Raw genomic sequence first — 14,970 nt, forward strand, 5'->3', positions numbered from 1 at the left:
GTGATACGTTTGTAATGACATATGGACCTCTCCACCGGGATTTTAATTTCCCAGGGAATAATTTGAGCCTAGAATTGAATAGCAGAACTTTCTGCCCCGGCTCAAAGACTCTGGATGACAATTTCTTATCATGCCATCTTTTTGCTTTCTCTTTGTAAATCTTTGCATTTTCGAAAGCATTGAGTCTAAATTCCTCTAGTTCTGATTCGAGACTCTCAGCCATATTGACCTCTCTTACCAGAGAGTCGATTATATCAACACTCATGCAGTCATTTGGGGTGTCTGGATGTTGCATGGCTTTAACAACATTCAGCTTGAACTCTTCCTCATTGACTCTCAAGGTTACTTCCCCTTTTTGGACATCAATGAGGGTTCGGCCAGTTGCTAGGAAAGGTCTTCCTAGAATGAGAGTTGCACTCTTGTGCTCCTCCATTTCCAGCACCACAAAGTCAGTAGGAAAGGCAAATGGCCCAACCTTGACTATCATGTCCTCAATCACGCCTGATGGGTATTTAATGGAGCCATCAGCAAGTTGAAGACATATCCTGGTTGGTTTGATTTCTTCAGTTAAACCAAGCTTTCTGATAGTAGATGCAGGCATTAGGTTGATACTTGCTCCAAGATCACATAAAGCTTGCTTGGTGTAAGTGCCCTCTAATGTGCATGGTATCATAAAGCTCCCAGGATCTTTAAGCTTCTCAGGTAAGCTTTTCAGAATGACTGCACTGCATTCTTCAGTGAGGTAAACTTTTTCAGTTTCCCTCCAATCCTTCTTATGACTTAAGATCTCTTTCATGAACTTAGCATAAGAGGGTATTTGCTCAAGTGCTTCTGCAAACGGAATCTTTATTTCAAGAGTCCTGAGGTAGTCTGCAAAGCGGGCAAATTGCTTATCCTGTTCCGCTTGGCGGAGTTTTTGAGGATAAGGCATTTTGGCTTTGTATTCCTCAACCTTAGTTGCTGCAGGTTTATTACCTACAGAAGTGGGTTGGGAAGCCTTTTTAGAAGGGTTGTTATCAGCACTTGTATGTGACTGATTCCCCACTGGTATTTGAATGCCAGTGGTGGGAGCTGGAGTGGCGTTAGACGCCCCCTCCTTGTTTGTTACTGGCGTTTGAACGCCAGAACCATGTTCCCCTTGGGCGTTCAACGCCGGATTCATGCTTGTTTCTGGTGTTGAACGCCAGGAATGAGCATGGTCTGGGCGTTCAGCGCCAGCTTTGTCCCTTTCTGGGCTCGGACTATCTTCAGGAGGATTTTGAGTATCCACTTGTTCATTTCTTGGTTTCCTGCTGCTTTGAAGTGAGGTATTTAATGTTTTCCCACTTCTTAATTGAACTGCTTGACATTCTTCTGTTATTTGTCTTGACAGTTGTTTTTCTGTCTGCTTTAATTGTACTTCCATGTTCCTGTTAGCCATTCTTGTTTCCTGTAATATTTCCTTGAATTCGGCTAGCTGTTGAGTTAGAAAGTCCAATTGCTGATTGAATTCATTAGCCTGATCCACTGGACTGAGTTCTGCAGTTACTGTTTTAGCTTCTTCTTTCATGAAAGATTCATTGCTTAAGTACAGATGTTGATTTCTGGCAACTGTATCAATAAGCTCTTGAGCCTCTTCAATTGTTTTTCTCATATGTATAGATCCACCAGCTGAGTGGTCTAGAGAAATCTGAGCTTTTTCTGTAAGCCCATAGTAGAAGATGTCTAATTGCACCCATTCCGAAAACATTTCAGAGGGGCATTTTCTTAGCAACTCTCTGTATCTCTCCCAGGCATCATAAAGAGATTCATTATCTCCTTGTTTGAAGCCTTGGATGCTTAGCCTTAGCTGTGTCATCCTTTTTGGAGGGAAATAGTGATTCAGGAATTTTTCTGACAGCTGTTTCCATGTTTTTATGCTGTTCTTAGGCTGGTTATTTAACCACCTCTTAGCTTGATCTTTTACAGCAAATGGAAACAGTAATAGTCTGTAGACATCCTGATCTACTTTCTTATCATGTACTGTATCAGCAATTTGCAGAAATTGTGCCAGAAACTCTGTAGGTTCTTCATGTGGAAGACCAGAATACTGGCAGTTTTGCTGCACCATGATAATGAGCTGAGGATTCAGCTCAAAGCTACTAACTCCAATGGAGGGTATACAGATACTACTCCCATATGAAGCAGTAGTGGGGTTAGCATATGACCCCAGAGTCCTCTTGGACTGTTCATTCCTACTTGCTTCCATGATTGAATACAAGTTGAGAATTTATATGTTGAGAATTATTTATTTTATAGTAATGGAATAACACAAAATGGGATATAGATATAAAAATATTTTGAAGATATTTTGTGAAAGAAAATTATTATTATTATTTTTTTTAAATAAAATAAAAACGAAATAAATAAAAGAAAGTGGAAATATTTTTGAAATTGAAAATTGAATTTTTATGTGAGATTTTCGAAAAAAATAGTTCAAAATTAGTTAGAAAAGATATATATATATTTTTTTTGAATTTTGAATTTTATGATGAAAGAGAAAAACACACAAAAGACACAAGATTTAAAATTTTTAGATCTAATACTCCTTATTTTCGAAAATTTTTGGAGGGAAAACACCAAGGAACACCAAACTTAAAAATTTTAAGATCAAGACACAAGAAAAACTCAAGAACACTTTGAAGATTCACAAGAACACCAAGAACACAAGAAAGAACACCAAACTTAAAATTTTTAGAAAATCAAGACAAGTTTTCGAAAATTAAAGAAAGATTAACAAGAAAACACCAAACTTAAAGTTTGGCACAAGATTAAATTAAGAAAAATTATTTTTGAAAAAGATTTTCAAAAGTACTGGTGCTCCCTCATCAAGAATATAAACCAATGCTTTAGCCAATTGGGAATAAATATGACACTTGATGTAGATATTCCAATTAGTGCTTTAAAAGGAACACAAGTGAAACAAGAAAAGACATAAAGCAAGAAAAACTCAAGATCAAACAAGAAAAATAAGCAAGAACAACTTGAAGATTAATGAAGAACAAAAATCACAAGTCGAAAATTTTAAAGAGAAATATGAGATATGCAATTGACACCAAACTTAGAACAAGACACTAAAACTCACGAAAATTAGCAATTAATTAAGAGAAAAATAATAAATTTTGAAAAGAAATTTTTTGAAAAGAAACTATCCTATCAATATTGATTTAATGACTCTATAATAATAAAAATAAAAATAAAAATAAAAATAAAAATAAATTATTCCTAATCTAAGAAATAAAATAAGCCTTCAATTGTCCAAACTCAATAATCCCCGGCAACGGCGCCAAAAACTTGGTGCACGAATTTGTGATTCGCACAACTAACCAGCAAGTGCACTGGGTCGTCCAAGTAATACCTTACGTGAGTAAGGGTCGATCCCACGGAGATTATTGGCTTGAAGCAATCAATATTTATTTTATTTGTCTTAGTCAGGATGTCAAAGAAAATTGTTTGGATTACTTGAACAATAGAGTTACTTGTTTATAAAGGATTGTGGAATATGTTGGAGTTTTGGAGATGCTTTGTCCTTTGACTTCAACTCTTCCTTGAAATCCTCTTCTCACACGCAGATTCCTTCCATGGCAAGCTCTATGTAGGGTGTCACCGTTGTCAGTGGCTACTTCCCATCCTCTCAGTGAAAACGTTCCTATGCTCTGTCACAGCACGGCTAATCATCTGTCGGTTCTCAATCAGGTTGGAATAGAATCCATTGATTCTTTTGCGTCTGTCACTAACGCCCAGCCCTCAGGAGTTTGAAGCACGTCACAGTCATTCAATCCCAGAATCCTACTCGGAATACCACAGACAAGGTTTAGACTTTCCGGATTCTCATGAATGCCGCCATCAATCCGGCCTATACCACGAAGATTCTGTTGGGGAATCTAAGAGATATTCATTCAGTCTGATGTAGAACGGAGGTGGTTGTCAGGCACACGTTCATAGATTGAGGAAGGTGATGAGTGTCACGGATCATCACCTTCTTCACAATTAAGCGCGAATAAACATCTTAGATAAGAACAAGCGTGTTTGAATGGAAAACAAAGGAATTGTATTAAATCATCGAGACGCTGCAGAGCTCCTCACCCCCAACAATGGAGTTTAGAGACTCATGCCATCACAAAGTATGTAATTCAGATCTGAAAATGTCATGAGGTACAAGATAAGTCTGTAAAAGTTGTTTAAATAGTAAACTAGTAACCTAGGTTTACAGAAAAATGAATAAACTAAGATAATTGGTGCAGAAATCCACTTCTGGGGCCCACTTGGTGTGTGCTGGGGCTGAGACTAAAGTTTTCCACGTGTAAAGGCCTTTCTTGGCGTCAAACTCCAGGTTTTGACGTGTTTTGGGCGTTCAACTCCGGATCATGACGTTTTTCTGGCGTTTAACTCCAGACAGCAGCGTGTACTTGGCGTTCAACGCCAAGTTACGTCGTCTATCCTTGCGCAAAGTATGGACTATTATATATTGCTGGAAAGCCCTGGATGTCTACTTTCCAACGCCGTTGAGAGCGCGCCAATTGGACTCCTGTAGCTCCAGAAAATTCATTTCGAGTGCAGGGAGGTCAGGATCCAACAGCATCAGCAGTCCTTTTTCAGCCTAAGTCAGATTTTTGCTCAGCTCCCTCAATTTCAGCCAGAAAATACCTGAAATCACAGAAAAACACACAAACTCATAGTAAAGTCCAGAAATATGATTTTTGCTTAAAAACTAATATTATTTTACTAAAAACTAACTGAAACATGCTAAAATCTACATGAAATTACCCCCAAAAAGCGTACAAAATATCCGCTCATCACTAGTTACATTTTCCGTGTGATTAATTAAACAAAAATTTTTAAAAAACATCTAAAAGAGTAACATAAATATTTTTAACTTATATTGGTGGATTTTTAAAACTCTTTCTTGGATGGATTTTCAGGGTTTAGGGTTTTGGGTTTCGATTTTAGGGGTTTAGGGTTTTTGGGTTCACGGTTCAGTGTTTAGGGTTCAGGGTTTAGAGTTTAGGGTTTAAGGTTTAGGGTTTAGGGTTTAGAGGTTCAAGGTTCATGGTTTAGGGGTTCATGGTTCAGTGTTTAGGGTTTAGGGTTTAGGTATTAGGGTTTAGGGTTTAGGGTTTAGGTTTTAGGGTTAGGGGTTTAGGGTTTTAGGATTTTAGGGGTTTAGGATTTAGGGTTTAGGGTTTAGGGTTCAGGTGTTTCTGAAACTGAATACTGATAGAAACATTTTTTTGTAATTAGCTCTCAGAATTTCTCTACAGTCTGTTTGTAACTTTCGGTTTGGCCAGTGTATTAATTTCGGTTCACTGTGTTTTTTATGTTACTAATATATTGGTAAATACACTGATTGCAATCACTGAGAACCTGGAATAAAACAGTAGCCAGACAGTTCCAAGAGATTTATAAATTAACATCTCAGATGAGTACATTGAATGCATTGAAAAAAAGTATTGATATTAAGATTAGATACATAGATTAGCATTTACATTAATATTCACATATATACGTTGAAAGAAGCATTGTTTACTTTTTAAACAAGTTAAACAAAATATTGTCAAATACAACCAGTGAATCACAATATATCCTATTTACTATCTAAATCCTCAGATGTGAATTTACAATAAGGGCTAGAGAGGGTAGCAGATGGCTTTGGCAGTCTTATTGCTTCAGATTCCCAAATCACTTGCTCTCTGATTTTGTTCATTTCATGCAACAGAAGATTTGGACCATATTGGTACCTGAAGTCATCAATCTCTTCCTACATTTCAATTGAAAGAAATTAGTTACATAACAAATGAACCCAACTGAAATAAGAAAAGAAAGAAGTTTATTAATTTAAAAAGTACTTACTTGTGTCCAAACTCTATATTTATATCTCTTCCCGCTTTTGATCTTTCGTAGATCAATTGTTTCGAGCTATTTCATGACGTATATTTCACAATCATAGCTAAGCAAGAATTGAGTATAATACGATTAATAGTATACAAAATAAAATAAATTAAATATAGCACTATAGAAGAGAAAGATTCTTACTCTGTACGTTGACCATTCAATTGGATATACTCTGCTTCTTTTTCTAGCCCATCTTCCATTAAGGGTTCCGCCCCAGCGTAAACCCTCATCTGAGAAATTATTAATCCCTGAAAGAGACACAAAAATTAAAAAAAAAGTATCAACAGTAAATCGAACTCATTTCATGTACTAAATTATTTGAATAATTTACAAGAAAAATAACTTACAACAAATTTGTTAAGCATCACTCTTGATTCAGGTATATATTTTTTCGACTTATTGATAGGGTCAAGCACATAGAATTTCTTTTTCTTGACATCAGCAATCTACAACCACCAATGAGCTCCATTGCAAATTGGCACAAATAGCTGAATTGTGGGTAAATGATAGAATATTTCAGTGGAAACAAATAACAAAATGAGAGAGTTATTGAAGAATTTTCAGAAATTACAACTTACAAATGGATACGAAGCAAGTTTTCTTTTGTTAAGAAACTGGCGGTGGTGGGCATACTGCTCAATATCAAACCGGTATGCTTTGTTTGTCGTTTTATCAATGTACTCTATGCCATGTGTTCCCAACATAAAATTCTGCAAAACGAAGATCAGTTAAATCAAATTTCCACCAAACCGAACACAATTCATATGCTGAATATGACCTGGAAAATATTCAATCATGATGAAAAAAGTTTTCTTCATGGAAAAGAACTTAACACAACACATAACAATCAGGTGAATCAATATGAACATTCCCACCGAACCGAACAGCAATCAGTACAGAATAAGAAATTTAGCTTACCACAATATCCAGCGGCACAATGTATATTTGTTCCGATATCGGCGAGTTTTTATTTAGTTGAGAATCATGCTATGTATACTGACCACCTACAAGTAGAAAATTTATGAGATATACTCTATAAGAGTGTTTAGAAAAATCATTAACATTAATGCAATTGGGAAAGAATTTACCGTGGCATGCACTTGTTCTTTGGGCATTAGAGACATGAAATATTCTCTTAACCCCTCGTAAAGTGCCTCATGTTTCAAGACGAATATTGCATCATATTCGTTGCTACTATCTTTTGTCTTTTTTACATGTGTCATCCAATGATAACACTTTTCGATTAACTCCTTTGAGATTTTTATTTTTTTTTCGGAGTTTTTAAAACTGCAGCAGCTAGTAAGGGTGGCTCGGAAGTTGTTGCTTCAGCAAACTTTAATATTGTCGTCACTCCAGCATCTACCACCGTCTTTACCAGAATTTCAAGTTGTGAAACAGGCGGCTCAGAGGGATGCGTTGGTTGAGATGCTGGTAGACTTATCCCAAGGCTAAAGGATGGCATATCATCTTCCTTTCGGCTAGGTTGTTGTTCTTCTTCAACAGGACCGCTGCATTAAACAGATAATAGTTCAAAAATAATCCACTAAAATTAATAAAAAGAATTTTTATGTGCAACTTACTCATCATCAGAAATTTCATAGAAGTAGTCATCTTTCAATAATTCTTCAATAACAGAACTCGTAAGAGACAACGCAGGTTTTGGCTTTGTTTTCCTCAGTGAAGATATCTCGACAACCTGCTTTTGAGGTTCCGGAGGGCAGCTGTAAGAAACAGAAGAGATAAAACTTACAATTAAAACATGTAGTGAAGTGAAATTATTGGGATTTGTATATGCAGTGAAACTTACACATTAACATCTACTTCTTCTTCCGATTGCTGCACTGTTGCTTCTTTGTTGGGCTGGTGTTGTGATTCCAGAGGGCTGCTGTATTAATAGATGTTGAAGTGATTTAAAATAACCCTAAATCCTGAACACACTATCTATCAAGTGATTTAAAATAACCAAATCCACTGAACCTAAATTAAGCAATGTGGTGAATAATGGTAAAACTTACAATTCAGGTTCTTCTTGTTGTTTGGGAGGGCTGCTGCATTAAACAACAAATATTTTAGTAATGATTTAAAATTACCAAGCCCACAGAACCAAACAAGATTCATATGGTGAATAAATATTTATAAACTTACTCTTTATCATATGTTTGTTGTGTTTGACTTTCTAGAGGGACATAGATAAATTCATCATTGATCAACTCTTCTTGAAGAGAACTTGGAAGAGACAATAGAAGAGGATTTATAAAGAATGTAAACAAGGAAGAAGTTAATGATGAATAATTAGAATTTTTTCTAAGAAATGGGAATCTGCACATTGAAAAGCTCACATTTTCAAAGGTTCAAAATGAGTTTCTTGTTGAACCTGAATGATTTGTATGTCAGAATTGGATGTAGCGCTAGTGACATTTAAACACGTTTTCAATTAATTAAACAAAATTTAATTGCCTAAATATGATAGAGTAATATAAATATTTTTAACTTACACTGGTGGACTTTTTTAAGTCTTTCTTGGATGGATTTTCTTTTTTCTAAAATATTTTTCCATGGATTCTGGGATATTTTTCCTTAAAAAAAAGATACAAATTAAAATTAGAAACCAAGATTAAAAGCAGAGGTCTAGAAATACATCAAATTCATTTTTAAAAACCACCGAACCGAAAGTAAAGAGTGCAACAAACCTGGTATTGTCTTGGACATTTACAGACGGTGCGGAGGTTTCCTGAGTCTGCAAGAGTAGTTCACTTCCGAGATTTACAGTTGGCAGTCTAACCAAGATAAATAAATATTATTAATTGAATCTAGAGGAATTACAAAAGGTTCTAGCAAAAGTAAGCAAAGAAAGGAAAAGAACTTGGTATAAGAAATTGAATCTTACGTCTGAGAGGATTCATTTTGTGCCTCTGTTGAGGCAAAGTGATCCGGAGCAATGTGTGTTGACTGAGCTCCATCATTTTTTATCTCTTTTCTCTTATCGTCTCCGACGCTTGCCCTCTTCTTTCTGCAGCATTGTCTTTTGCTTGTTCAGTTCTGAAAGTTCATAAAATAAGTATCAATACACCTAAAACAAAAATATCAATAAAAGAAAATATGATTCAAGAAACATACTCCTTGTCAGATTGGGTTTGTTTTTTTGCCACCCTTTGCAGTTGTTTTCTTTTTATTATGGATGTTTTCTCAATTTCTTTTTCTCTACAAGACAGACAAACACATCTAATTTGTAACCGAGAAAAATATAAGCAAGAACAAGAAAATAACAATCAATTCAACTAAACTGACATACAGCACCAAACCGAAAACGATTAAAAGAAATAACCGAAAATTATAAGACCACCGAACCGAAAGAAATTCATTTGCTGAACAATACTTACTGGCTTTAAGATTTGCTTGTGCTCTCTGAATCTGTCGGCACGGGCTTCTTTTTTTTGGTTTGTTTTTTAACCACCTTCGATAGTTGTTTTCTTTTCTTTGTTCCGGTTTTTTCGATTTCTTCTTCTCTGCAATACATAAAAACAAGTATATAAGAACAAATTTAAGCAAATACAAGTTAAATGAAATCAACATGAACATTAAACTTACTGGTTTTCGGATTCACTTTTGCTTTTTGAATCCGTGGGAATGCTTTCAGTTTCACTTGTTGATTGTGAATTCTTCTCAACAAGCTTTTGTTTTTTAAGCACCTTCTTTTGTCTTGCTCTCTTTGCCGGTGGTGTTTTGTCGGATTCAAATTGAGATTCAGATTCGGAAAATCTTTCATCTCCCGAAGAAGAATTCAGATTGACAATTTTCTTTTTTATTTTCTTTCCTTTTTCTTTTTTATCCAACTTCCTTGTTTTTGTTTTTTCATTCTTTTTTTCTTTTTTGTACAGAAGTCCCTAAAACAGAAACAAAGACTCAATTATTTAATGAGAAATACAATAACATCCATTTAATCAACATGAGCAACCCACTTTACTGAATGATACTAATGTACTGAATAAAAGCCATAAAACATAATAATTATTTAATGATCAAAGAAACTTTTTGCATGCACAAGGACTCAATTGAACACACTAACAATCAGGTGAAGCAAAGGGAGTGAGCCCACCGAACCGAACAAGGTTCATATGGTGAACAATTGCCAGTAGGACAAATAAATTAATTATAACCTAAAACAGAAGTTTATTTAGTTAGTAGATTATTTTAAAAGCATTTGAAACCAAATTTAGGGGGAATTTTAGTAGAGTATTTACCAATGGTTCTGTTGCTTCTCTAGAAATCCGTTCAAGCATTATTTGCTTTGTCCAATGGGCCACCCAAGGTGCTGGGGGAGCATTAGGTGCGAACGGACGAGGAAACTTGGTTTCATGAAAGTATATCAATATCAACACAAAAACATAGCCATCAACAGACTGTTTTCTCCCCTTTCTCTTGTTTTCAACTCCTTTCATCAAGAAGTTGAGTACATATTTTGCCCAATCCCATTCATGAATGTTGTCCACATGAAAGATCGGTGGCTTATGGATTGGGGAGGCCACACTTACTGTTGTGGGCAGCAAGAAGCACTTTTGTATGAAGACAACAAAAGTTCTCTTGAAATTTTTCCAGTTTTCCTCCCCTTCTACGCTCATATCCAGCACATTCTTTGTCAAAGTTTCCAGGAAAATATTTTTAAGGTTGTCAAATATTTTCTTGTCGTCTAGATTCAGTTTGTTGTAATCAACCTTATCATCAAAACGATTCCCTACAGTAGCAAAAATCAGTCAAAAAGGCCCAGTTTAATTTTCTGTAAACCAATAAAATGAAAATAAGCAATAAGTGAAAAGTGTATTACCTCCGTTGGTTATGCCGAGGGCAGCTGCTACTTTTCGAGGAGTTATGGATATTCTGCCCTAGAGAGTTTTCAAGCATCCTTTCTCTTCAGCAAAGTGATCAATCAATTCTCTCAATAGGGCATGAGAGACATTCATTTCTAGGACATGTGCCAGGGCACCAAATCCCATTTCTTCCACTATATCTTTCTTTTCTTGAGTCATATCCCTGTACACTATTGCCATTGTCTTTATTTTGCATCTACAATAATGAGTTTTCTGCAAGTTTTGAAATAGAATGTGAGGATATATTTATAATACAAAATAGATATTATTCAAATGAAAGTGGATAAATATATTTAATGTGCTTACGTTATAGTGTGGCTTCTCCTTCATTGTTGCCATTGTCTTGTTCTGTTTTGCTGTAAGGAAAAAGTTTGGTCAATACTTCACTCAGTACACTAATAAGCACAAGCATGTATATCTTAATCAAGTCAATTAAAATGCCACAGGCCACCGAAGCAAAACTCATAATCAAATATGATAAATAATGAAACAGTTAGGAAATTATTGCTACATGCTATCACAATAATATTAAACAATGAACAAAGCAAAAGGAAGTCACCGAACCGAACAAAATTCAATTAACCAAATTTAAAAATATCCACAAAATTTATTCCAAAGACCTAGTTATACTGTAAAAATTTAATCACAGTATTTCAAGAATGCCACTGAACCGAACAATGTTCATGTCAAGAATAAATCGTTTTCAACTTTTAATCAACAAGAATAGTATTTTTCCATGCAAAAGAAGTACTGAATAGAGTAACAACTAATTTCAAAGCGCTAGTTACACTATCTACTGAACTGAATGAAAACAACAATAAGTTTCATTCCAAACCCTAGTTATATTGTAGAAATGCATTCATAATAGTTCGATCTACTAAACGAAGAAAATCAATTCAGTAAAGCTGAAATGCAACTAGGAGAAATGTGACATTGCAAGATTTCAAATGAATAGTAATTTTTCTCATACCTTTGGTAGTTTGTGATGCTATTTTTGTTCTTTTTTGGTTGTTCCTTGCCAAATCTTCTCGCAATTCTTCTGCAGTAGTGGTTTTCGCAGAGAACATGACTGAAGTTTGAGTGATTGAGAGAGATTCGAAGAGATGGAGCAGTTTCGTGTATTTTGAAGAAGATGGAACATTTTTTCACAATGAAGCGCGAATGAAGTAGTCGTTTTGTTTGTATGGGCGTGGAAGTCACATTTATTTAATGAGATTGGAAGTGTGTTAGTTGTTTTGGGTTTGGGCCAACTTAGTTACATGGTTACATGGATGTGTAGCAGGCCTATTGTTTCATTGAAGTTGGATTATTTCAATTGTTATTGAGTAGAAGATCTAAAAAGTTTATGTTGGTAAGTTTTGAGACATTTGTAATTGTTTAAAAAGTATCAATAATTTCATTCTTTATTAACAACTTTACAACCAGCTCACTATTATTAGTTTAGTTCTATTAATTATATTGAGTATACTATTATTTCAATAAAATAACTTACATAGATTTCAGATGGAAGTTTATTATATGTTGTTAGTTAACAAGTTAAAATTAGTTGGTAGGTTATATTAATTACTCTAATTAGTTAGCTTTCTATTACTATATGTGATTTTGTCTCTACTGAAAAATTATATGTCAACTGTAGAACAATTGATTCTTAATAGTTTTTTTCCTTTTTGTCCAAATGAGGGTAGTAGCTTCCTTCCATGAAAAGCACTATAACTATTGAAATAAAAAAAGATAGAGAGCCATATTATAAGGTGATGGAAGAAGTGATGGAGAGAGTGGAAGAAACTTTTGGAAGTAAAAAAGAGCAAAAAAGACTGTCTTTTTCACTTCAAAATAATTATTACATGAGTATAATTCAAGTTATTTATAGCTGATATTCTTTTTCTTGCCAAAGTGATGAGGATTGATACATTTGCAAAAAATTTTTACCTTTTTTTTTAACTAATCGTATATTCACTTTCTATTTATTTTATTTTTTTTTTTAAGGGGTTTAAGGATGTATTTGGTTTTTAGATAGGCCATGGTATAATATTTGTTAGCAATTAAGGTTTTTATTATGCTGCAGACCATGCATATAATTTGCTGCACAATATCTGTGGCTTCATACTTCTCACCTTCTATCATTTTCATTTTCTAGATGTGTTTTTGCCCGTGTATTTGCATTGGATCGCTGCATAGCTCTTTGGTAAATTCTTATATCTCTAGGTGGGTAAACCAATCATTTGGGCATGCTGATGTTATAGAGGTGAGACATGAATTGTTTGGATCTCACAGTTGGTTAATAAATCTGATTGTGTTTTATATTCTTCCTTTGCTCTAGTTTCATTTGTATTCAATTTTAATCCGTCTTCTTATCTGGCCAGCTTACATGCGGAATCTGTTTCAAAAGTCATCCACGTGCTAACATAGAGATGGCTTCTTGTGGTAAGATAAAAAAGAAATATTTTTTCTTATTATTTACAGTTGAAATCTACATTATATATATTAACTTTGTATGATGCCATTATGTTTCAAAATTCTTTGCATCTTGAATTAACTTTTAGTTATACTTAAAGCTTGTTTGGAAATCATTTAATATGAGAAAACGATTCTATTCCTTTCAAGAAATAATTCGTTTCTATTTAAAACTCAATTCCATTGTTTGGAATAAGTTTAATATGGTAAAATAAGGGAATTCAATTCTTTTGTTTGGAATGACTTTTATATGAATCAAGTTTTCTTCTTTTATGATTTTATCCTTGGCAAAATTATTTTATTAATTGTAAATGGGTATATTTTTTACATTTGACAAATCAAGTTACGGATTGATTCAGAATTTTGAAGCAAAGGAAAATTTTATTAATAATAGTGAAGAACAGAGCTTTGAAGTTTATATTATAAAAAAATCTTCTGTTAATTTTTTTCATTAGCATCACAATTTAAATCGTAATTTATTTCTAAAACACTCTTATAATATCCTTTGATTCTATAACTTGCTCCTTCTTTCTACTCAAATGTTAATAAAAACTCATTCTTCAATCATTAATTTTAGATCTTGCTCTTTTTTTTACTCAAATGTTAATAAAAATTCATACTCTAAGTGACATAACTTCACAACTTTTTTCAACCATTTTGCAACCAAACTTCATCTTTTTTTTCTTTCAACTTCAACATACTTCTTATTTCGTATTGTTTGGTAGCTTCATCACTATAAGAGATGAGTTCTTTTCCCAATCTTTTTCCACACAACTCTTTTAAATCATCTAAAAAAATATAATATATATGTTACATAACTAAATTATTCATATATGACATGCTATAACAATCATGCATGAAGAAGAAATAAACGCAAATTTAAAGAGATATTTTACTAAGAATTTCAAAATACAAGTATTTGAAATAAAAAATATATATAAACTGAAATATTATGCAATATTCAAACTTTTTAGATTTTTTATAGAACTAAAGATTAGTTTGAGCTCTTACTGTTTACTTTATAAAAGGAAACACGGTTGCAGGCTTGGTTACATTTACTTTGCTCTCTGTTATGTGCTTTTTGCCCATACTATCAATAGATTTAAACTGTCATTGTGGTTGCTGGATTCAACATGAAAGACTATATATTGCATGAATAAAAAAATATATATATACAAAATAGAGTGCTTAAGGTGTTTCCTATTTGATTGTTTGTACCTGATTAGAAAATATGTTAACTTCATGCATGCAATGATTGTTATCGTGGCAAATTTATCAATGATTGAAAACTCTGCTACTTTTTATTAGGTTTTGGGTGAATGGAATGGTTGAAAAGGTTATTGGTATAAATACAAATATTTATTGTCTTGCTTTTTGCAAAACTGTGTGCTAGACTCAGAACTACTCATTATGGTAGTTTCTATCTCTGACATTATGATAGATGCTTTCCACGTTATTCGAAAAGTGCTTCATTTTAGCTTTATCTTTTTTTTATGAAATTTGATGGGTGTAATTTTGAAAAAAAAATCCAACTTTAATGGATGTTATCAATTACAAGCATTTTTTTGTTGGTAGCTAATTACAAGCATTTATAAATGAGTATGTACATATAATTTGGAGTGCTCGGCCAAAAACATAAAAAAGATATGAAAGCAGCTGGCCGACTGTCATGACTGCATTAGAAATAGTGCACTAAGCTATATACATGTTTTGGACTATATGTTGAATTGTGTTGCAGATA

General features: G+C 33.8%; 1 protein-coding gene and 2 long non-coding RNA genes across 3 annotated transcripts; all 3 read right to left on the reverse strand.

The window, feature by feature from the left end:
- Positions 1-6,317: 6,317 nt before the first annotated feature.
- Positions 6,318-6,911, reverse strand: LOC130968251 (uncharacterized). The gene is made up of 3 exons (XR_009081561.1): positions 6,829-6,911; positions 6,489-6,620; positions 6,318-6,398 (listed from the first exon to the last, which is right to left on the reverse strand). It is a non-coding gene; the product is annotated as an uncharacterized LOC130968251 (long non-coding RNA).
- A 1,492-nt stretch (positions 6,912-8,403) lies between these two features.
- On the reverse strand, positions 8,404-9,095 carry LOC130968287 (uncharacterized). Its single transcript, XR_009081575.1, has 4 exons — positions 9,028-9,095; positions 8,798-8,949; positions 8,601-8,687; positions 8,404-8,486 (listed from the first exon to the last, which is right to left on the reverse strand). It is a non-coding gene; the product is annotated as an uncharacterized LOC130968287 (long non-coding RNA).
- Positions 9,096-10,740: 1,645 nt separating this feature from the next.
- Positions 10,741-11,914, reverse strand: LOC130967991 (uncharacterized). Its single transcript, XM_057893063.1, has 3 exons — positions 11,746-11,914; positions 11,082-11,131; positions 10,741-10,988 (listed from the first exon to the last, which is right to left on the reverse strand). The coding sequence occupies exons 1-3, from the start codon at positions 11,840-11,842 to the stop codon at positions 10,791-10,793; spliced, it is 345 nt and encodes a 114-aa protein (XP_057749046.1). The 5' UTR covers positions 11,843-11,914; the 3' UTR covers positions 10,741-10,790.
- Between the last annotated feature and the right edge of the window lie 3,056 nt (positions 11,915-14,970).

The sequence above is a fragment of the Arachis stenosperma genome, chromosome 3, assembly GCF_014773155.1.
Source record: "Arachis stenosperma cultivar V10309 chromosome 3, arast.V10309.gnm1.PFL2, whole genome shotgun sequence".
Lineage (NCBI taxonomy): Eukaryota > Viridiplantae > Streptophyta > Magnoliopsida > Fabales > Fabaceae > Arachis > Arachis stenosperma.

Coding starts and splice junctions, on each gene's coding strand:
- LOC130967991 (XM_057893063.1), bottom strand. CDS start 11,842: ATGTTCTCTGCGAAAACCACTACTGCAGAAGAATTGCGAGAAGATTTG. Junction 11,132..11,745: donor AGCATCACAAACTACCAAAG/GTATGAGAAAAA, acceptor TTTTCCTTACAG/CAAAACAGAACAAGACAATG. Junction 10,989..11,081: donor AGGAGAAGCCACACTATAAC/GTAAGCACATTA, acceptor CAAAACTTGCAG/AAAACTCATTATTGTAGATG.